The following is a 23,367-nucleotide window of genomic DNA, read 5'->3' as shown; positions in this document are numbered from 1 at the left end:
GGGCAGATCACAAGGTCAGGAGATCAAGACCATCCTGGCCAACATGGTGAAACACCATCTCTACTAAAAAATACAAAATAAATTAGCCGGGCGTGGTGGTGTGTGCCTATAGTCCCAGCTACTCAGGAGGCTGAGGCAGGGGAATCGCTTGGACCCGGGATGCGGAAGTTGCAGTGAGCTGAGATCGTACCACTGCACTCCAGCCTGGGCGACAGAGCGAGACTCCGTCTCAAAATAATAATAATAATAAAATCTAATGTGTTAATAATAAGCATTTATTGAACATAGGTAGGGGCTGTGGATTCAGAGGCACATTGCCCAGTCTTTGAGCTCACCATCTAAAAGAGGGTTAAAGGTTATACATGAAGGAACAAGCCAGATGCTATGGGAATCCAGGGTGAGAGGGCTGCATTTTTGACTGGGACAGAGAGTGAGGTCACAGAAAATGTTCACAGCTGACAAAACGCCGGCTGGCCGTTGAGAAATGAAGGCACTTTTCTCAAGTGGACGCTGGAGGTGGGTCAGAAGAGAGAGCATCGGGTCCAAGAAAGAGCTTATGAAAAGGCACGACACAGAGCAGTATGTGCTGCTTTTAGGGAAAGTCAAAGACTGCAGTGACACATCGTAAAAGTTAAGTAATTGTTACATTTTCCTAATTTCATTTCAGAGAAAGAAAGGCGGGAAATGTAAGTATGAACTAGTTTTTTATTTTTTTATTACCCCTGCTCAGTCAAAAATCCACACATAATTTTTGCTTCCCCAAAAACTTAACTACTAATAGCCACAGTTGATTGGAAGTCTTACTGATAGCATAAACAGTTAATATGTATTTTGTATATGTATTATGTTCTGTATTCTTGCAATAAAGTAAGCTAGAGAAAAGAAAACGTCATTAAGAAAATCACGGCCAGGAGTGGTGGCTTATGCCTGTAATCCCAGCACTTTGGAAGGCCGAGGTGGGCAGATCACGAGGTCAGGAGTTCACGACCAGCCTGACCAACATGGTGAAACCCCCGTCTCTACTAAAAACACAAAAATTAGCTGGGCGTGGTGGTGCGCACCTGTAATCCTAGCTGCTCAGTAGGCTGAGGCAGGACAATCACTTGAACCTGGGAGGCGGAGGTTTCAGTGAGCCAAGATGGCGCCACTTCACTCCAGCCTGGGCAACAGCGAGACTCTGTCTCAAAAAAAAAAAAGAAAAAAATCATAAGGAAGAGAAAATACATCTACAATACGGCACTGTATTTATCAATAGAGTAAGTTTACTTCATCTGTTTACAAGATGAATTGTACATCTGAAATGACAGGCAATAGCAGCTGCAGACCTCAATCTATGGCACATATGAAGCAATTCAACTTTTTCTTGCAATGTCATGACTTTTCTCTGTGACTTGGGAGCTGCTCCAGGATCACTGGACTTCAGATGGGTCCCATGGTGTTATTCAAGATTTAGGGTATTGCACTAAACAGGCTGCAAAATACATGAGAACTATAAGAGATCACTTTTTAGTGCCGTATGCAATTTACTGGAGCGATGCACTGCTTCCCTGGAGATGATTAGCATCACGTGGTGTTTGGCGTTTTAAGTGGATAGTTGAAACACTTGAGCTACCACAACAGCAACAGGAGGTGGCTCTGAAGTTATTACAGTAGTATAGTGTGTACTACAGTTAATTTTGCTCAGTTATGATTTAATACTGCATCTTAATGCTTATTTACATTTCTCTTGACTGCAAATGGTACCATGTACAGTCTATAGGTGTTTACAGAAGTTTTGATAAATTTTCACTTTTCATAATAGAATCGTGCATTTCATGGTAGTACATGATCAAATATAAACTGGGATCTACATCTATTTTATACATTCATGACATACCTTTTTCTTAACTTTTTGTTATTTCTAGACTACAGGGTTTGTCTGTGAGTTTTTTCAGATTGTCGCAAATCTTCAAAATGTTTTTCAATTATTGAAAAAGAATCCATGTATAAATGGACCCATGCAGTTCAAACCCGTGTTGTCCAAGGGTCAACTGTGTTTTTTTTTTTCTTTTGAAACAGAGTCTCACTCTGTCGCCCAGGCTGTAGTGCAGTGACGCAATCTCAACTCACTGCAACCTCTGCCTCCTGGGTTCAAGCGATTCTCCTGCCTCAGCCTCCTGAGTAGCTGGGACTACAGGCATGTGCCACCACCCCTGGCTAATTTTTTGTATTCTTAGTAGAGATGGGGTTTCACTGGATTAGCCAGGATGGTCTCGATCTCCAGACCTCGTGATCCACCTACCTTGGCCTCCCGAAGTGCCGGAATTACAGGCATGAACCACCATACCCGGCAACTGTGTATAATTCTAATACAGTGCATGCATATTTGATTGTCTGGACCAAATGAAGATCTGCCAAAAAAATGTGTGTCTTGCCACCTCATTACTGTTGATAACACTGCTCTCTGCATGCTTCTGTTTCCTTTTACAACCTAGCAAGCTATTCAGAGTCAGCGAGAGGCTGTTTTAGAAAGAAATGAAATGATAAAACTACAAAGGACTAGAATTCTCAAGGAAAAGCTGAAGGTGAGTTAACAGGTTTCCCTATGGGTTTTTCTGTATCCCAGCAACTAGATTTTGAGATACAAATGTATACCTGGTATTGTGTAGTTGCAAGGGCAAAGTTTTGGAATAGACAGTTTGTTCATTTGGTTTGTTTTGTTTTTGAGGCGGGGGTCTCACTCTGTTGACTAGGCTGGAGTGCAGCGGTGTGATCTCGGCTTGCTGCAACCTCTGTCTCCCAGGTGCAAGAGATCCTCCCACCTCAGCCTCTCAAGTAGCTGGGACTATAGGCATGCACCACCATGTCTGGCCAATTTTTGTAGTTTTTGTAGAGATGGGGTTGCACCATGTTGTCCAGGCTAGTCTCAAACTCCTGGGCTCGAGCGATCCACCTGCCTTGACCTCCCAAAGTACTGAGATTACTGACCTAGAGGAGACATTTTGGATTTAACTCAGTCCTACTGCTTCAGTTACCTCTGAGGCTCCATTTTCTCATCTTTAAAGTGGGGAGATAATGATATCTATCTCCTGTGATTGTCGGGAGGGTCAGATGAGCCTGTGGTCCACAGAGGAGGAGGCCCACATGAGTCTGGGATCTCCATACAGTGGAGGAACTCTGGAGTGCTGTGGGACATGGAGGAAAGATGCCAGGTCACACTGGTGGCAGGGGAGGTGGGACTGGGGAGGTATGCAAGGAAAACTCAGCCTCTGGGCAGAATTTTACTTTATTATTATTATTTTTTTTTTTGAGACTTAGTCTCGCTGTGTCATCCAGGCTGGAGTACAGTGGCACAATCTTGGCTCAGTGCAACCTCTGTCTCCTGGGTTCAAGGGATTCTCCTGCCTCCGCCTCCTAAGTAGCTGGGATTACGGGCACATGCCACCACACACAGTTAATTTTTGTGTTTTTAGTAGAGACGGGGTTTTACCGTGTTGACCAGGCTGGTCTCGAACTCCTGACCTCAGGTGATCTGCCTGCCTCAGCCTCCTAAAATGCTGGGATTACAGGTGTGAGCCACTGCGCCTGGCCAATTTTATTATTATTATTTTTAAAGACTGGGTTTCCACTATGTTGCCTAGGCTGGTCTTGAACTCCTGGGCTGAAATGATCCTCCTGCCTCAGCCTCCCACGTAGCTGGCACTACAGCTCAGCAGGCACCACAGTGCTCTGCAGAGCAGAGTTTTAAAGAAACTAGTCTTTAGTGAGGTGAAAAAGTCGAGAAGGCGCTTTTGAGGCAGAAGCAAGAACACCATTGACATAGGCTGCTGTGTTTGGTGAATGACAGGTGAGTAGCTTGGAAAGGCTCGGAGGGGGAGTAAGAGGGGGTGGATGGGGATAAGGCCTGAGCTGCGTTTAGTGTTTTCTTATTTTTACTATTTTATCACTAAAATGGGTACAAACATACAACTCCCTACTATCATAGTCTTTTTTTTTTTTTTTTTTTTTTTTTGAGACAGAATCTCGCTCCGTCGCCTGGGCTGGAGTGCAGTGGTACAATCTCAGCTCACTGCAACCTCCGAACCCTGGGTTCAAGCGATTTTCCTGCCTCAGCCTCCCAAGTAGCTGGGATTACAAGTGCCTGCTACTATGCCCAGCTAATTTTTGTAGTTTTAGTAGAGATGGGGTTTCACCATGTTGGCCAGGCTGGTCTTGAACTCCTGACCTCAGGTGATTTGCCCGCCTCGGCCTCCCAAAGTGCTGGAATTACAGGCATGAGCCACCGCATCTGGCCTATAACAATCTTATACAACTATAAAACTAAAACCAAGTTTAAGATAAAATATAAACAAAATAACATAAGGACTATATCAGAGTAAGTACAATGTGACAGATGATATGTTTGGCTGAAACAAAATCTTCGGTATTGGATTCAGTAGTAAAACCATCTGGCCGATGTCCAGCTCTATATTCAATTTCTTTCTGTATTTTGTCTTCAAAGATATTGATACAGAAAACGTCTGCTGTACAACGTGGAACTGAAAATTTCAAAGCTTTTGTTTCTAGCGCAGTATCATTAGGCTTCATGCTTAAGCCAGAATATTGTACCAGGCAATTCTTGAATGCCAGTTTTAATGAGGCAAAATTTAGTAAAGCTGGTCATGGTCTCCTAAATTGTTCTTTTTGGTATTAAAGAAATATGCATTGTATGAGTGCCTGATCATATTATCCCTGGAAATGGAAACATGGAATACTTCAATACACAATTTACAACTATACCAGTAAACATGCCGAATTGGTTTGTATAAGTTAGGGCCTGGGCAGCAGTACATCAGCTTGCAGGGTGACTATAGCTGTCACTGCTATGGTGCAAGTTCTTCTGAGGCCTCCAACACACACCTCTGATGGCAAGGTGATACCTTCATTCTCCAACCACTTTATTTCAGTTTGAAATATTGTGAAACCTTGACTTGTGCTACATGCCATCGTTTGGAACTTTTTTTTTTTTTTTTTCCAGACGGGTCTCACTCTGTCACCCAGGCTGGAGTGTAGTGGCGCAAGTATAGCTCACTGCAACCTTGAATTCCTGGGCTCAAGCTATCTTTCTGCCTGCCCTCCACTACCCCCGACCCCCACCAGCCTCCCAGGGGGTTAGGACTACCGGTATACCAGTATGCATCCAGCTAATTTTTAAATTTTTTGTGGAGACAGGGTATGTTGCCCAGGCTGGTCTCTAATTCCTGGGCTCAAACAATTCTCCTGCTTGGGCCTCCCAAAGCACTGGGATTACAGGTGTGAGCCACAGTGCCTGGCCTTGGAGCAAATTTAGTTTTAATCACAGGAAACATGAGACGGAAGTTCTTGATAAGGCATTCCTTGAGTTTCCATCACTTTTTTTTTTTTTTTTTGGCTGCGTTTGAGATAGGCAGTCACTTTGCACATACCTCAGTATCAAAACACAACCCAGCTTCATCTGTATGTGGATGTCTCCCTTTCCTAGGTCCCTTGAAGCACTTCAGTGTTGCTTTGCAAGAAAATCTGGAATTACTGTCTACTCCACCAACCAGGAGCATTTTTTCCACTAACATCAAATATATGCCCCATGTTTCCATTTCCAGGCCTTTTGATGTAAAGGCCTGGAAAATGCTGACCTTTCAATGCTGAATCATAACATAATCTTTTAAAAGGCATATTAAATGGCAGTTAAGTAATGCATACAACTCATTAGAAGGAAGGGCAATGTAAACAGCTGTGACCAAGTTCACCATGTGCAGTGTATGAACCTCCTAAGCACTACAGCTGGGTGGCTTGGAACAACAGAAAATTATTCTCTCCCAGTTCTGGAGGCTGGAAGTCCAAAATTAAGGTGTTAGCAGCACCATGCTCCCTCTGAAGCTGCGGGAAGGATCTGGTCCAGTTCTCTCTCCTTGCTTCTGGTAATTCCTGGCTTGTGGCAGCACAACTCCAGTCTTCATATGCCATTCTTCTCATGTGTATGTCTCTTTATCCAAATTTCCTGTTTTTTTAAATATACCAGTCATTGGATTAGGGGCCCACCCTACTCCAGTATGACTTCATCTTAATACATTTTATCCTCAATGACCCAATTTCCATATAAGGTCACATTTTTAGGTAGTGGAGATTAGGACCTCAACATGTGAATTTTGGAGGGGAATATATTTCAACCCATAACACCCAGGCAGTGACAACCACCTTGTGACTGCCACCTGCCCTACAGCAGTTGCAACATGCATCTCAATTTCAAAAATATTAAACGGGAAACGATGTGCCTCTTAGTATTGATAAGCTGTGGTCACATGTCAGCTGAAATTATGTGGTTGAAGATTGAGGATCACAATGTAGTTATGGATTTGGGTTATTAGTTTGAGATTCAAGACTGAGACACAGGCACATAGATCCTTCCAAGATGTGTGATTTGGGCCCCATCCTATAGTAATGCGACTTTCCAGCTCCACATCTTTTCTTATTACCTGGTATGTTATGGGTCACTTGACCTTCCCTTAAATTTTGTCTTACCCAGTTTTTTGTTTGTTTGTTTGTTTGGTTCCCGTTGCCCAAACTGGGGTACAATGGCGCGATCTCGGCTCACCGCAACCTCCACCTCCCGGGTTCGAGTAATTCTCTTGCCTCAGCCTCCTGAGTAGCTGGGATTACAGGCATGTGCCACCATGCCCGGCTGATTTTGTACTTTTAGTAGAGATGGGGTTTCTCCATGTTGGTTAGGTTAGTCTCGAACTCCCAACCTCAGGTGATGCACCCGCCTCAGCCTCCCAAAGTGCTGGGATTATAGGCGTGAGCCACCACAGCTGGCTGCCTTGACTCTGTTTTTACTGTAAACTCTCACACGATTTTTATTTTAACCTAATTTACAAAGTTTTACTGCCTGATTTGACCTAATGGGATTTTTGTGCCCCTGCTAAGACAGTTAACATTCTTTTACATACGTTAGGTAAACTTTTAGGACTCGCACCAAGTGGAATTTATAGACTGTATTTTGACAGTCTCAGGCATGTTGTTTGAACTGGTTAATGCCTTTACTTTAACATACCTTATTTTATTTACTCAGTTTCAGGATCATAATGATCTCATAGCTTTTCACAGAACTGTTGTGTTCTTTTTGATGCTCAATGTGTCACTTTTTGGCTAGTGGGAGCCCTTTTAGCTGACTCCCTTTAGCATTACTCCCTTTAGCATTTACAAAACATTCTTGGCCAGGTGCAGTGGCTCACGCCTGTAATCCCAGCACTTTGGGAGGCCAAGGCGGGTGGACCACGAGGTCAAGAAATCGAGACCATCCTGGCCAACATGGTGAAACCCCATCTCTACTAAAAATACAAAAAAAAAAAAAAATAGCTGGGTGTGGTGTCATGCACCTGTAGTCCCAGCTACTTGGGAGGCTGAGGCAGGAGACTCACTTGAACCTGGGAGGCAGAGGTTGTGGGGAGCCGAGGTTGTGCCACTGCACTCCAGCCTGGGTGACAGAGCGAGACTCTGTCTCTAAATAAATAAATAAATAGGGCTGAGAACATTGGCTAACACTTGCAATCTCAGCACTTTGGGAGGCCGGGATGGGAGGATCGTTTGAGGCCAGGAGTTCAACACCAGCCTGGGCAACATAGCAAGACCCCATCTCTAACAATAACAGCAAAAGTCAGAGTGCTAGCAATACAGATAAAATTATTTCATACAAGTAAGAGTGGCAGAGTGATGTCACTGCAACATAATTTTCATGACAAAACTAGAAAAGGTGGATTTAAAAAATGAGTCATGATTTATGTTACTGATTTCAGGTAACATAATTAACCATTAAAAAAAGATTTAAAAATTGGATCATTATTATTATTATTTTGAGATAGAATCTGGCTCTGTTGCCCAGGCTGGAGCGCGGTGGCGTGATCTCGGCTCACCGCAATCTCTGCCTCCTGGGTTCAAGAGATTCTCTGCCTCAGCCTCCCAAGTAGCTGGGATTATAGGCATGTGCCACCACGCCTGGCTAATTTTTGTATTTTTAGTGGAGACAGGGTTTTACCATGTTGGCCAGGCTGGTCTGGAACTCCTGACACCAGGTGATTCACCTGCCTCGGTCTTCCAAAGTGCTAGGACTATAGGCGTGAGCCACTGCGCCCAGCTGGGTCATGATTGATGTTACTGATTTCAATCTAACTCCAATTTTACTATGTCCTTTCTAATTCTGCTTCCATTGAATCCCCTCCTCTCCCCTCCCCTCCCCTCTCCTTTTTTCAGAGTTTTGCTCTTGTTACTAAGGCTGGAGTGCAATGGTGCAATCTCAGCTCATCTAAACCTCCGCCTTCCAGGTTCAAGGGATTCTCCTGCCTCAGCCTCCCGAGTAGCTAGGATTACAGGCATGTGCCACCACGACCAGCTAATTTTGTACTTTTAGTAGAGACGGGGTTTATCCATGTTGGTCAGGCTGGTCTGGAACTCCTGACCTCAGGTGATCTGCCCACCTTGGCCTGCCAAAGTGCTGGGATTACAGGCATGAGCCACTGTGCCCGCCCTCCCTTCCTTCCTTCCTTCCTTCCTTCCTTCCTTCCTTCCTTCCTTCCTTCCTTTCCAGCATCTTCCTCTGTTGTCCCAGCTTGAGTTCAATGGCACGATCTTGGCTCGCTGCAGCCTCCAGCTCCCAGGCTAAAGTGATTCTTCTGCCTCAGCCTTCTGAGTAGTTGGGACTACAAGCGTGTGCCTCCACGCCCGGCTAATTTTTTGTATTTGTAGTAGAGACGGGGTTTCACCATGTTGGCCAGGCTGGTCCTGAATTCCTGAGCTTAGGCAATCTGCCTGCCTCAGCCTCCCAAAGTGCAGGGATTACAAGGTGTGAGCCACCACGCCTGGCCTCCCTTCTGGTATGAGTTTCTCCATTTTCTCCTCTTTCACATACAATATCTTTCTACAAACTTTAATATATTGTGTTACGTTTTATTATCATAAGCCATGTGTTTAAATTAGAGCAGTATCTAATGTTTCTGTGGTGTAATTTGATGAATATCTACTAACATCTTGGATCCTACCTCCAACTATAGCCGTTTCTACTTATCTTTTACAATAATATGAACCCTTTATACTAGAGTCACTTCATTGACACTATAGAAACATTTCTTTTTGCTATAATAAAAAGCATAAATGTTAACTAATCTTCAATAATTTTTAGAAAAGTTATACAAGATTTAGGTCCAGATTTTAAATAATGCAAACATCTGGGCACAGCTAAGCACATGCCTTTCTTGGAACTGTTTTAAAACCCTACTTAAACTTAATTCTACATTAATTTCATCTCCCAGTAGAAAATAATTTCAGCTTTCCCTAAACTTTTTCCTAGAGTGAAAACTCTATCAAAGCAAAATCTCAGCAGATAGATTCTTTATGCAACTTCAGCTGACTCTATAAGAGGGTTGGTAGGGGTGGGCTTCTGGCAGTCTACACAGATATCTGTATTCCAGCCTTAACTACATGTGCTTACAGTTTGCCAGGGACACGGCTTCTCACCAGTCTCAGTGGACTGCAGGGCATCTACTCACTCAGCTCTTTTATATCTTTGCATCAGAAAGAGATTGACAACTCTCCACTGGTTTCTACCTCCCTCAAATACCCACACCCACGCATGCACATTCTGTAGGTGAATGGTTTTCTCTTTTTTTAAGTGAGAAGAATGAAAGAATATGGAATACTATTTATGTATGATTCTAGCATGACTTCTCCATGACAATGTTTTTCTTTTTCTTTTTTTTTTTTTTTTTGAGACAGAGTCTCGCTCTGTCACCCAGGCTGTAGTGCGGTGGCCAGATCTCAGCTCACTGCAAGCTCCGCCTCCCGGGTTCACGCCATTCTCCTGCCTCAGCCTCCCGAGTAGCTGGGACTAAAGGCGCTCACCACCTCACCTGGCTAGTTTTTTGTATTTTTTAGTAGAGACGGGGTTTCACTGTGTTAGCCAGGATGGTCTCGATCTGCTGACCTTGTGATATGCCCGTCTCGGCCTCCGAAAGTGCTGGGATTACAGGCTTGAGCCACTGCACCCGGCCGACAATGTTTTTCTAAGCATAAAAAAGACTTTCTCAAATAATTCTTAATTGCTTGACTTTTTTTTTTTTTTTTTCCTGAGATGGAGTCTCTCTCTGTCACCCAGGCTGGAGTGCAGTGACATGGTCTCGGCTCACTGCAACCTCCACCTCCCGGGTTCAAACAATTATATTGCCTCAGCCTCTCGAGTAGCTGCGACTACAGGTGCACACCACCACACCCGGCTAATTTTTGTATTTTTTAGTAGAGATGGGGTTTCACCTATTGGCCAGGCTGGTCTCAAACTCCTGACCTCGTGATCTGCCCACCTTGGCCTCCCAAAGTGCTAGGATTACAGGTGTGAACCACCATGCCCAGCCAATTGCTTGACATTTAACATCATAATTTGTTTCAACATTAGTCTGCATTAAGATGTGTATGATCACTCACTACCTAAGAAATTGTTGCTTTTATAGGACTTTAGCCAGGTTTGTGTTGTGTTGCACTTGCAAATGTTTAACAACTAGCTCTTTGTTTAAAAAAAAAATCCCCCAAAACAAACAAACGATAAAAAAAGGGCTGATGTGTACCATTTGCCAATTCCTGTGGTGTCAATAGGAGTTAGTGGAGATTAGGACCTCAACATGTGAATTTTGGAGGGGGATACATTTCAGCTCATTAACATGCAGCCAGTGACAACCACCTTGTGATTGCCACCTGGCCTACAGCAGTTGCAAGATGCATCTCAATTTCAGAAATATTAAACAGGGAAACAATGTGCCTCTTAGTATTGATAAGCTATGGTCACATGTCAGCTGAAATTATTTGGTTGTAAATTGGGGATCACAATGTGGTTATGGATTTGGGTTATCAGTTTGAGATTCAGGATTGAAACAGTCCCACTATTGTCGATTTCAAGCTACCAGTGTGACGTCACGGAATGCAGAGTAGGAAAGTGGCGTGTGCTGTTGGCTTTCAGGAGCTGGTATGAGCTGGCTGCAGCACACCACTGCCCATTCCAGGCATGTACTTCTGTTTTGAGAAAGGATCCTGGTATTATTACTCCTCTGAACATTTAAATACACCTTTGAACTATTTTCTCTACACATTTTCTTCTAGAATTGATATTTAACTCCCAAGACAATAGTTTCTATGCAGCAGTTCCCTCATAATTTCTGACCTTGTTAGGACTGGACAGATGGCAACACCAGACCTTGAGAACATTGTCTGTTCCCAGAGGGGGTCATGGAGAACTGAAAGTGAGTGAGCTGAAATTGGCTGAAGGCTCTTGTGGGTCTTGTGCATGATTGCCTTTGCTGTGGTTTGAGTTATTCTGTTTTCTGTGTGACTCTTTCACTTCAGAGAAAATTGCCAGCTGACTTCAAGGTTCTGGAAGCCTCAGATCTGGTGTATACAGTCAGCGCCCAGGAGTACTGGCAGCAGGCTCTCCTCACCGAGGAGGAAACGGGTAATTTATGTTTTTTTTTTAATCTCCAGCACTGAAATTCTGAAGATCAAGTGGCACTTCAAATTTCCTGTTCTAGAACTTTTTGTGCAACACAATTTTTTCCAGCTTGCCATGGTTTTAATACCAATTGCAAATAAAGATATTTTCTTCTTTGCATGTTTTTTGTTGTTTTTTTTGTTTGTTTGTTTTTGTTTTTTTTTTGAGACAGAGTCTCGCTCTGTCACCCAGGCTGGAGTGCAGTGGCCGGATCTCAGCTCACTTCGAGCTCCGCCCCCCAGGTTTATGCCATTCTCCTGCCTCAGCCTCCCGAGTGGCTGGGACTACAGGTGCCTGCCACCTCACCCGGCTAGTTTTTTGTATTTTTTAGTAGAGATGGGGTTTCACCAGGTTAGCCAGGATGGTCTCGATCTCCTGACCTTGTGATCCGCCCATCTTGGCCTCCGAAAGTGCTGGGATTACAGGCTTGAGCCTTGCGCCCGGCCCTTCTTTGCATTGTTATGGTGTCAGAGACCACAATTCCTCTTGCCTCCAAATCTTACCGTGGGTTGGTAAAGGTCAAATAATTGGGTTGCCGGATGTGGTGACTCGCCCCTGTAATCCCAGCACTTTGGGAGGCCAAGGTGGGTAGATCACCTGAGGTCAGGAGTTTGAGATCAGCCTGACCAACATGGTGAAACCCCATCTATACTAAGAATAGAAAATTAGCCAGGTGTGGTGGTGCATGCCTATAATCTCATCTACTTGGAAGACTGAGGCAGGAGAATTGCTTAAACCCAGGAGGCAGAGGTTGCAGTGAGCCGAGATTGTGCCATTGCACTCAAGCCTGGGCAACAAGAGCGAAACTCTGTCTCAAAAAAACATCAACAAAAAGCTGGGGGCAGTGGCTCATGCCTGTAGCCCAGCATTTTGGGAGGCTGAGGCAGGTGGATCACCTAAGATCAGGAGTTCAAGACCAACCTGGCCAACATGGTGAAACTCTGTTTCTACTAAAAAATATAAAAATTAGCTGGGCGTGGTGGCGGGCACCTGTAGTCCCAGCTACTCAGGAGGCTGAGGCAGGAGAATTGCTTGAACCTGGAAGGCGGAGGTTGCAGTGAGCTGAGATCGTGCCACTGCACTCCAGCCTGGGTGACAAGAGCAGAACTCTGTCTCAAAAAAAAAAAAAAAAAAAATACTGGGTTATTTCCTTAGTCCCCTCCCACCCAACTATGGGCATTAGAATTATTTTGTGAGCGACTATTGTATATTTTGTCTGCGAGGCAGGGAAAGCATAAGGCGTGACTCTTTCTTCACAGAACTTGAAATATGGATGAGGAGCTAATACTAACCCAAGTGCAAAAATTGAAGTAGAACTGAGGCTTAGTTAGTTGCTGCTGACCATGAGTGCAACAGCAGCCCGGGGAATCTAGAGCTCTGTGTGCACTAGACACTGAGTGGAAAGTGAGTGGGCAGGCAGGGTCAGGACTGCATTCTCATCTGAACTTGACAAGGCTTGCGACGTGCATGCATTGTACTAGACGTGTAGGTATGTGCGTGGAGGTTAAGGAGCAAAGGTGTGAAATGTTCGCAGAGATGGAGGAACTGCTTGATTAAGGGTATAAAAGACAAAATTAGCATGGTATATGGAGAGGAATAATATAGAGAAATTGCCACATATGGGAATAATGGGGAAAAGGGTAGAGTGGCATCTATTATCTTCTGACCAACAATGGGTTAGGATGTGACAGGAATCCTGTCACATCTAGAATCCTGCATGTCAGAGGTTCTTCTTCCTTTCTACAGCAAGCATGGGCTATTCCAGTGTTAAGGGTTAGTTGACATAGATAGAAAAGTCTAGGGGGACCGAAGGGCTGAGACTGTAGAATTGTGAGCACTTTGCTTTACCTCTGTAGGTGATAGCTGTCCAAAGGAAAGACCCCATGTTTTCAACCAGCCTGTTCTTTTCCATGTAGTTTTTTTAATACGGCTAAATAAAATGAATATGCAATATTGCTGATCTACCATTCATCACGGTCATTGATCCTAGACACGGCAAAAGTGCTTTTCAGAAAGGTTAATTCTGTAGGTATCAAGCCCACTTGGGATCTCAACTCTAGTTCATTCAGACCGCCATCTTGGTCTTTCAACTTTTATGAATTCTATTGACCATAAACTTCTGGCCTTTTACAATTATTTTTACTGTCTGTGAATTCCAGAAATCCCTAAGTTAAGAGAATACGTCAGGAAGAGGCTCTTGGACAAGAAGAGGAGGACGGTGACCAAGTATGTGACTGAAGCCTTTGGCCTGTTGCTCCTCACAGATAGTTTGAGCTCCACACAAAACCTGCCGGTATGGAAGACACTGGGTTTTCATATTCTCCCCGTACCTGGGCAGGACATTTCCTTTTACCAAGTTAGAAAATTAACTTATGATATTTTTTCTTTTCATATTAAAGTAAGATATGAAGTTCAGAGAGTCTAAAAGAACAAAAAGATCATTAGAAGGTTAAAATCATAACATTTGGGTAAAAGAGAAAGGAATAATATTTTACCTGGGACAGATGGGCTGAGAGAAAAATGTCAAAATAGTAGCTATTTTCCATCTCTCCTGAGACTCGAACAAGGTGGAATGTGTTTAAGCGATGGCAGGCGTGATTTGGCTTGCTTCTAGTGGAATACAGACTCTTCTTAGTTATCCTGGAGAGGCGTGCTTATGTACACAGTCCAAAAATATTTCATCTGTCTCTGGTGCTGTCAGAATCTCAAGCTCAGAGCAGCGTAGGAAAATAACGTGAGAGGATGGAAGCTCGGAGGGAATTCCAGTAGAGTTTTGATAGTTATCTTCACTGGCAAGAATGCAGGCCTTCTGAAAAACTAGTTAAAATTACTTTTCTCATAGTAATTGACGTATTTATCTCGTCATGGATGATTTCTTTTTAACACTAAAATAAGAGGGATAAGCTACTAGATTAGAGACTTGGGGGGTTTTGGAGAAAAACCTCTTACCGTCATCAGTCACTGGCTGTGTTGTCTCCTTATGAGAGATGGACTATACAAAGACAGTGGCTGGACCATGTGTAAAAATAGATCTCTGACCCACAACCTGCAGCAACCTGCCCAGAAACCAACCTCTTATCTACAATAAACAGTCCAGGAAGCCTTCTATCTGTAAGTCAGACTTGCAGGAAGTCAAACTGCTATCTCTAATAACAATCCAGGAGGTTGAAGAATAACTCTGTTAACAATCAGCACCAGATGGCCAGGACTTGATGAATAACTTCCCTAATCTCTTTCCCTGCTTCCAACTTACTACCAACTGGAAAAGTCAAATGTCTATACCTAACCAACCACATTGGCTGCTCTGCTTTTATCTAGCCCATCTCTAGTGTCCCCAGGCCAACAGCCTCCAATCAGGGCACCCCTGAAGCCTTTCCTTTTGTCCACCATGAAGCTTTTCCACTCACCTGCCTGCTTTTGAGTCTCTGCTAAACTCAAATAATGGTGGCTGACTCCATTGCTGTAGTGAGCTCTGAATAAACAGCCTCTGCCTGTTCTTGTTTGGTTGGTCCTCACTTACTTCCACACTTGCCTTCACCCATCAGATGTGCACAGTCAAGGTGTTTGTCTTCTTGTTAGGCCGGAACAGGGAAGGGGCAGAGGAAGTACATGAATAGGGCTCTGTGAGTGGTCGAGGAGCTGATCCTGAGGATGGGGAAGGTGGGCCAATGGTGATCCTGTGGGGTGGCAAGGGGAGGCAGACACTCGAGACCTGACTTCCACGTGGGAGTAAGCAGTGCCACCTGGAGCCTTTGGTTGTGTATAAAGGCTTGTAAAAAGGCTTTAGTGGTGTGGGATCTTTCTTCTGCATAAAAGGGGCATATAGAGCAAAATTCAATCTTTTTTAAATCATATTTCTTATGACTTGTTTTGGTCTAGTTATACAAGACAGAAACAAAACAAAACTCTTGGAATGTGATACTTTCTCATTTGACGTTTGTCTGCTGAAATCGTTGGGGAAGGATTTGACCTTCCAATTTCCCAAAGCAGTTCTTCAGGGTGAAATTTGTCTCTCTGCCCAGCACAAGATTGCTTTTGGAAGTGCTGATGGAAAATGAATCCGATGTGGGCTGTGTGTGGTTGGTGTATTTTACACACATAAGGACAAGGCATTTTGCCATCAAGGCCGGAAGTGCCCACCCCACGTGCTTTTCTTTGCTAATATGGAAGTGCAGTGCTCAGAGGGGCTCAGATTCACCCTTGCAGCCAAACTCCAAGCAGCGGAAAACACAGAGGAGAAGGGGGCTGACTGGCAATTCTGCAATAGCTATGTTAGGGAGTTGCTGGCAACTTTGCTCAAAATTCCTTGGCCTTAGATATTGGTCTTACTCTTAGCTCTTTGATAGAAAGTTGGAAGGCAAGAATTTGTCAGTTCCTTTGAATTTTGAAAAATCAAATCTAAATATGTGTATGATTGATTTTTTTCAAAGATGATCACTGAAACCAAAAATTTAGAGTGTGAGTAGTGATTTTAAATAAGCAATCATTATTTTTAAGAATTCATGGGAAGTTGATGATCACATCTCAATGTCAAATAAAGTCTGCATTGATTCATACTAAGGGCCAGCTTCTCTGTTTCTTATTGTTCTTTTGTTCTCCACTCTTCCCTTTCTTATCATTCTTTTGTTTATTCAAGAGGGATTTATTGACAGTGAGGCATTGTGAGAATCATGGCCACAGTTTTTCTTTCCATGACTTCTTTCTTCTTTCATTTTCATCATTGGTGACAACACAAATTCAAAAGAATCTAAAGGATGTCCTGGGAAAAATGCTTTGTAGAATTCTTAATGGTGAAAATGAGGAAAATTCCCAGGGTGCACCAAATTCTAAACAGTCTCCATAAACGCTAAAACGTATTTACTCCAAGATTCACCAAGTTTTAGAATGTGAGGTTGTTTTCAAGATCATTCAACCCAATTCACTTACTTTAAAGATGATACCGTTGAGAACCAGAGAAGTTAAATTACCTATATCATGTCACACATCCATTCGAGAGCTATTTCTGTCTATTTGGAATAGAATTTAAAAGCCCAAATTATCTCGCAGTTTCTCTGGGCCATGCATTCAATCCAGAAATGTCTGTGGGTTTTGCTGTCTGTGCTGTGCCCTGAAGCCCTGAAATAAAAGAACATGACTAAGAGCCTGTTCCTTTGGCAAGTTTCTATCCAGGGAAGGAGACACAGGGAACGAGAGAGAAGTCATACGATAGGAGACGTGCTGTGGTGCAGAACTGTGGGAAGTGCAGTGGGAGAACAGGACAGAGAGTCCCACTTCTACCTGGGGACTCAGGGAAGGTGCCTCATGGGAAGGACCTTTGAGCTTTGTCTGGGAAGAAACAAAGATGAAATCATCAAGGCCCACAGGGCACGAGACGAACAGCACATTTGTGGAATAGCAGCAAGTCCAGGGGTAGCTACTTGGCAGGACATGTTGGGCAAACAGGGATGGTGGTGCTGGAGAGGTGGGATGAGTTCTGGCTGTGAAGTGCCTTAAAGGCCAAGCTGGGGAGTGTGGCTCTGTCTGCTGCAGGCACTGTTGGGGCCCACCACGGAAGTTCCCATGCAGGGAACAACACTATGGGTTACCAGTTTGGCACTGTATTAGTCCATTTTCGTGCTGCTGATAAAGACATACCTGAGACTGGGTAATTTATAGAGAAAAAGAGGTTTAATGGACTCATAGTTCCACGTGGCTGGGGAGGCTTCCCAATAATGGTGGAAGGCAAAAGGCACGTCTTACATGGCGGCAGACAAGAGAAATGAGAGCCAAGCAAAGAGGGTTTCCCCTTATAAAACCATAAGATCTCATGAGACTCATTCACTACCGTGAGAACAGTATGGGGGAAGCCAACCCCATGATTCAGTTGTCTCCCACCAGGTCCCTCCCACAGCACGTGGAATTATGGGAGCTACAATTCAAAATGATATTTGGGTGAGTACACAGCAAACCATATCAGGCACCTAGGAGTCAAGGCTTTCTCTGGTGGTCACTTCCTTGTATTATTTGAATATATGTTTTCTCCCTGATTAGACTATATTCTTTGAAGAAGGAAGCATGGATTTATTTTTGTGGTCCTGTAGCTTTGCTATGCAAAGTGTGGTCCATAGCTCAGAAGACCAGCATTACCTGAGGACTGGCTAGAAATGCAGAATCCCAGGGTCTTGGATTTCGGACTTTAAGATCTCCTGTTGATTTGTATGCACATTAAAATTTGAGAAGCATTATCCTAAAAACTGCTTCGTGCAGAGTCAAAGCTTGTGAAATGTTTGTTGAATCAGATGTCATTGGAAAAACCTGTTTTAATAACAATTTGATTTATATGTGGATAGCTACTTCCCCAAATAGCTTGATGGATTATACATCTGAAATAAGTTGCTGAATAAGCAGAGACTGTGATTTTTAAGAAATGAAATAAGTTGCACCAGGCAGGTATTTGTTCTATTCTCTAACCCCACAAAGGGGTCTGTGCAATGAGTAAGGTCTCATGGGGACAATAAAGAGAAGTCAGCTCTGAGTGATAAGCTGAATCTTAAGCTGGTGACAAGCTTAAAGGAAGCAAAGCTGGAGGAGAAGGTGCCCTTAGGGAGGGGGTGGCCTGATGCTTTTATGGTCCTTGTCCCTAGAATGAACACTTGCACATGAGTGTCCTGCGGAGATTTGCGGAAGAGAAGGTTGAGCTTCTGGAGAAGGCCATCGGGCAGTGCTTCACCTGCATGGAGCAACCTCTGCAAGAAGGGGTCAGGACTGCCAGGACTTCTTACCGCTGCATCCTCAGGGCATGCTTGGTGGTGAGTGACCCCTCCAGGGAAAACTCGGATATTCCGGGAGGCCTGCCCAATCCCCAAGCTCCTTTTGCATCATCCCATTCCCTTCAAAAGAGATAAAGGGCCAGGCACGGTGGCTCACGCCTGTAATCCCAGCACTTTGGGAGGCCGAGGTGGGCATATCACAAGGTCAGGAGATCAAGACCATCCTGGCCAACATAGTGAAACCCCATTTCTACTAAAAATACAAAACTTAGCCAGGCGTGGTGGCACGTGCCTGTCATCCCAGCTGCTCGGGAAGCTGAGGCAGAAGAATTGCTTGAACCAGGGAGGCGGAGGTTGCCGTGAGCCAAGATCTTACTACTGTGCTCCAGCCTGGTGAGAGAGTGAGACTCCATCTCAAAAAAAAAAAAAAAAAAGCTAGAGGAGGGTAGCAGAGAGTGAAAATTGTAAATACCAGTTGTTCATCTGTGTCTCGAAAGGACCAAGGAAGGTGCACAGTTCAGCAAAGACAGAGTGGGAATCTGGGATCTTAGGGTCTTGGTTGGAGTATCAGCTCCACCAAATATCTACCCTGTAGCCCCTGGCAAAGCCCTAGACCCATTTAAAAAATTTCTTGGTTTTCTTCTGTAAAATGAGGATGCTCAACGCTTGCCCTACCTATCTGGTAGCATTGATGTCTATCAATTAGCTTACACAATAAGGAAACATCTTGTAACCTCTCACTTGGCATTCAAATTGTGGTTTTATTTCTTAATTAGTTGTATAGAGTTTCTGAAGGATGAAAATGTAAGTGCAAGGCAGTATTTATCTAAGACTAAGGGGTGAAAAAAGAGGCCCATTGTATTAGTCTGCTTGGGCTGCCATAACAAAATCCTATAGACTGGGTGGCCTGAACCACAGACATTGATTTTCCCGTAGTTCTGAAGGCTGGAAGTCCAAGATCAAGGTATCAGCAGGGTGAGTTCTGAGGCTTCTCTCCTCTTCTGGAGATAGTAGATGGCCACCTTCTTGCTGTGTCCTCACATGGCCTCTTCACTGTGCACGCACACTCCTGGGATCCCTTTCTCTTCTCAGAGGGACACCACACCTGTCAGATCAGGGGCCCACCTTTATGACCCCATTTAACCTTAATTATCTCATTACCAGCTGTGTCTCCAAACACAGTCACCCTGGCGGTTAGGGCTTCGCATGTGAACCTCAAGGGTCACACTTTAGTCCGTAGCACCCATTAAGGGGAAGATGTGATGGACAACACTGCTCATGTAACAAAGATGACTTGGTGTCCCCTGTGCTGGGAGAAGGGCATGGATGGTGTGTGGTTATAGTTTTTAATGGGCCTTGGAAAGTTGGAATGTAAGCAGTAGAAAATGTGTGAAAAGGTGAGTGTGATGGGGTGGTTAGCTTCCTGGAGGCTTTTCTATGTGCACCAGTGATACTGGCTTTCTAGCACCTGGCCTCTTCTGGGTGTTGTTATCTGTGTGCTTTGTGTAAAAGCTTGTTTAAATGTCTAGATGAGCCTGAGTGTGGTGGATCACGCCTGTATTCCCAGCACTTTGGGAAGCTGAGGTGGGTGGATCACCTGAGGTCAGGAGTTCGAGACCAGCCTGGCCAACATGGTGAAACCTGGTCTCTGCTAAAAATACAAAAACTAGCCGGGTGTGTTGGTGGCACCTATAATTGCAGCTATTGGGGAGGCTGAGACAGGAAAATCGCTTGAACCTGAGAGGCAGAGGTTGCAGTGAGCTGAGATGGCACCATTGCAGTCCAGCCTAGGTGACAGAGTGAGACTCCATCTCAAAAAAAAAGAATCTAGATAAGTAGGTGCATGTGCTGCAATTTGGATGAAAGGAAAGGAGGAGATTCCTGTAGCACAAGACAAAGAATAAATGCTGAAAGAACCAAGAGTAAAGGAGGAGATAAATTGGGGTGATTCTGGGGTCAATGGGGAAAGTGTCCGTGTGTGGACACAGGAGGATGACAGCTGGAGTGTCTTCCATGCAGTTGGGCATGGGTAGCCAAGTATCCATGCGTATAATATGCATGCATGCACTCAGTCAGCAAATGGGAGCAAAATGCTGACTGTGGAACCAGGTACTGCATGTTACCTTATCTGATCCTTACAACCATTCTGTGAGGCAAATGCCCTTATTATTATTTTAATTTTATAGCCTTAGAGAGACTAAATACCTTCTCCATGGCCATGCATGGACTCCACATCTAACCCAGGCCTGCCTAACTTCATAATTGGACACCCAACCCTTGCTGCACTCACCTGTTGCATCTCCTAAACTACTCTGCAAAGGATTGCAGCAACTTGTAGTTGCCAACCAGTTATATAGTTTAACATCCATAAATCCCCGTAAAAGTACATTTTGCTGCATTCATTCATTCATTCATTTCTGCACGTAACAAGGACTTTGGAATACAAGGCACGGTTGCCAAGAGGCTTCGTATCCCACATGGGCTCTGGTTTGTACCTCAGTTTCCCCATCCGCCAGCTATGTGACCGGGGACAAGTTACTCAACCTCTCTGTGCCTCAGGTTACTCTGTGTAAGTTGAGGACCATGGTACCTATGTTATAGGGTTGCTGTAAAGGTAACTTGAAAGAATGACCATAGAGGGATAATGCTGGGTTGACCAACGCACTCAGCGTAAAGAGAGTGTCTAACAAGTCAACTGTTTTTCTTATTAGGTTTCAGGGATAGAAAGATACATCCCTGCTTAAAATAGTTAAGAGAGCATTTGGGGACCTATAATAAAAAAGAGCATGCTGGTAAGGACCACAGGACAGTCAGAAAGTTCTCTGAATGTTTAGAGAAGGGAGAGCATTCTGGTGGGGGCTGTGGCAGTCTGGAATCTTTTGGCTGCAAATCAGAGTCCCTAACTGAAGCCATTCTTAGCCATGAGGAAGCGTATTGGCCCACGTGCCCAAGAGCCATGGGAAGAGAGGGCCTGGGGGATGAGCTGAATCCAGTGCCTCTGTGGGCTCCATTCTCAGGCTGCTTCTCTCATGATGGCAAAATGGCTGCAGCTGTTCTTGCACTCACATCTGAACACCATGAGCTCTGAGCAGGGTTTGTTAACCTCAGTATGATTGACAGCTGGGACTGGATCATGCTTTGTTGTGAGGGGCTGTCCTGTGAATTGCAGGTTGTTTCATCCCTCGGCTCTACCCTCTAGGTGCTGGTAACAGCCCCCATTCTTCAGCTGTGACAAAATGAGTCCCGGTTGAGAATCACTGGTCTAGAGGAACAAGGGAATGGCCGTTTCCAGGCCCACTTTCAGAAGAGTGGAGAACCTTTTTGAGAAACCTCAGTAAAGCTCTCACTGTGTTTCTTTGGCTCTAAATGGGTCACATACCTATTTCTAAAATGACCCCTGAAAAAAGGGAATGTCTTGTGCTGAATAGCTCAGGCCGGTGTGTGTGTCCCATCCTGGGGGCAGGAATAGAGTTCATTTTCTCCATAACAGAAGGACTAGGGAGGTGACACTGGAGAAGGAGGGGTGGATATTGGAAAAGAAGTCGCAGGCCAGGTTAGAGGACAGTTCAATAAACCTTCTAGAGAGGAGGTTGTTGGAGCCTGGCCCTGGAGGATGGTGGTGTGTCTTTGGGCAGAGGAGTGGAGGGGCAGGGAAGGCATTTCAGGGGAGGAAGGCCGGAGCTCATGTGGGAGCCAGAAGGTACCACCTAACTGCAGCGTAAGTACACAGGGCAGGGTTTTGGGGGATTAGGCTGACAGCTTGCTGCAGACTTTAGACCAGGTTGAAGAGTTGGAACATAGTGAAGTTTTGAGCAGAAGAATAGCTTCATCAGAATGAATGCTTTGGAAAGCGTAATGCTTGGGGAAAAACTGGAGGCAGAAAGCCTGGCTAGGAAGTGTCAGGGTCTAACAGGTCTAAGGGGAGTCAGTGGGCGAGTGGTGGGTAGCTGGAAAAACGAGGAGTCATAGACAGTTTTGACATAGCTTTACTCTTTCTCTAGGCATGAGCAAGTTGCATATACAGCATTAGCAGGGTAATTATATCTTTTATAGACAATAGTGATTCTGAGCCAAGCACGAGCTCATGTGGGTGATCATCTAATGCGCCTCATGTGGCGTGGTTACATCATGTGCAGGGTTGTGCACCTGTACTCCAAACCTGCTGAGTCATGCTGTGCCGGAAGACTGCCTCCGCCTACTCCTGACTAAAGCGCAGCCATTTCCCTTACAGTAGCTGCTTCGTTGAGACGAGACACAGTAAAGTCTCAACAAAGGTTGTGGCAGACGGAATAGGAAGGAAGAGGTGACTGGGAGAGCAAATCTGAAGGACATCTCAATCAGGATTGTCAATAGTTCAGACATAGGGGGTATGGGAAAACAAGGTGGCAACATTTTGGGGAAGATTTGCACCCAAGAGAAAGCAAATCACCTCAATTTAAAGAAGATCTAAGGAGATATGACAGGGAGGAGCTTATCCTTTGGTTGGGGAAGCAATATGGTCACTACAGAAGATCATGTATTTAGTGTTTCATGGAGGTGGAATGTCTAATGCAATGATGGAAATGTGGAACTGAAGCCTGGAGAGAGATGGGGCTGGAGGATGTAGCTGTCACTTGCGTGGAGTTGATGCACGTATACCAGTGAATGGGATTGAGGAGGAGTGGAGGCAAGGACAGTGATAGGACATTGCCTCATACAAAGGCCATGTTAAGGAAGCAAAAGAATAAAGAGGGTTAAGGGAGGGGCAGAGAAGGAAAAGCCTGAGAGGTAGCAGAAGGAAATCGTGTAATGCCTATTTTCTTATTTTTATGTTTATTTTTAGTGTAATGCTTAATTTCTTATTTTCCAATCAGAAAACTGAAGTAATAAAGTTTGTTAAGGCTGAGTGCAATGGCTTATGCCTGCCTGTCATCCCAGCACTTTGGGAGACTGAGGCAGAAGGATTGCTTGAGGCCAGGAGTTCAAGACCACCCAGGCAACATAGCAAGAACCTATCTCAAAAAGAAAAAAGAAAAAAAGTTGGGCATGACGGCATGCCCCTGTAGTCCCAGCTTCTCAGGAAGCTGAGGCAGGAGGATCACCTGAGCCCAGGTGTGAGCT

At 44.5% G+C, this 23,367-nt stretch overlaps 1 protein-coding gene across 7 annotated transcripts in view; it reads left to right on the top strand.

The window, feature by feature from the left end:
• Nucleotides 1-23,367, top strand: part of NUGGC (nuclear GTPase, germinal center associated) — a 70,642-nt gene that overhangs the window by 32,771 nt on the left and 14,504 nt on the right. For all 7 annotated transcript variants that reach the window (XM_033229385.1, XM_033229384.1, XM_033229390.1 and 4 more), the window contains 5 exons: nt 668-686; nt 2,475-2,564; nt 11,377-11,482; nt 13,678-13,811; nt 18,142-18,306. In XM_033229385.1, coding sequence (XP_033085276.1) covers nt 668-686; nt 2,475-2,564; nt 11,377-11,482; nt 13,678-13,811; nt 18,142-18,306 — 514 coding nt within the window. The remainder of the gene's footprint in view (nt 1-667; nt 687-2,474; nt 2,565-11,376; nt 11,483-13,677; nt 13,812-18,141; nt 18,307-23,367) is intronic.

Source organism: Trachypithecus francoisi, unplaced genomic scaffold (genome assembly GCF_009764315.1).
Source record: "Trachypithecus francoisi isolate TF-2019V2 unplaced genomic scaffold, Tfra_2.0 Contig01440, whole genome shotgun sequence".
Lineage (NCBI taxonomy): Eukaryota > Metazoa > Chordata > Mammalia > Primates > Cercopithecidae > Trachypithecus > Trachypithecus francoisi.
Note: the sequence above shows the minus strand (reverse complement) of the source record. Positions and strands in the feature narration are given on the sequence as shown.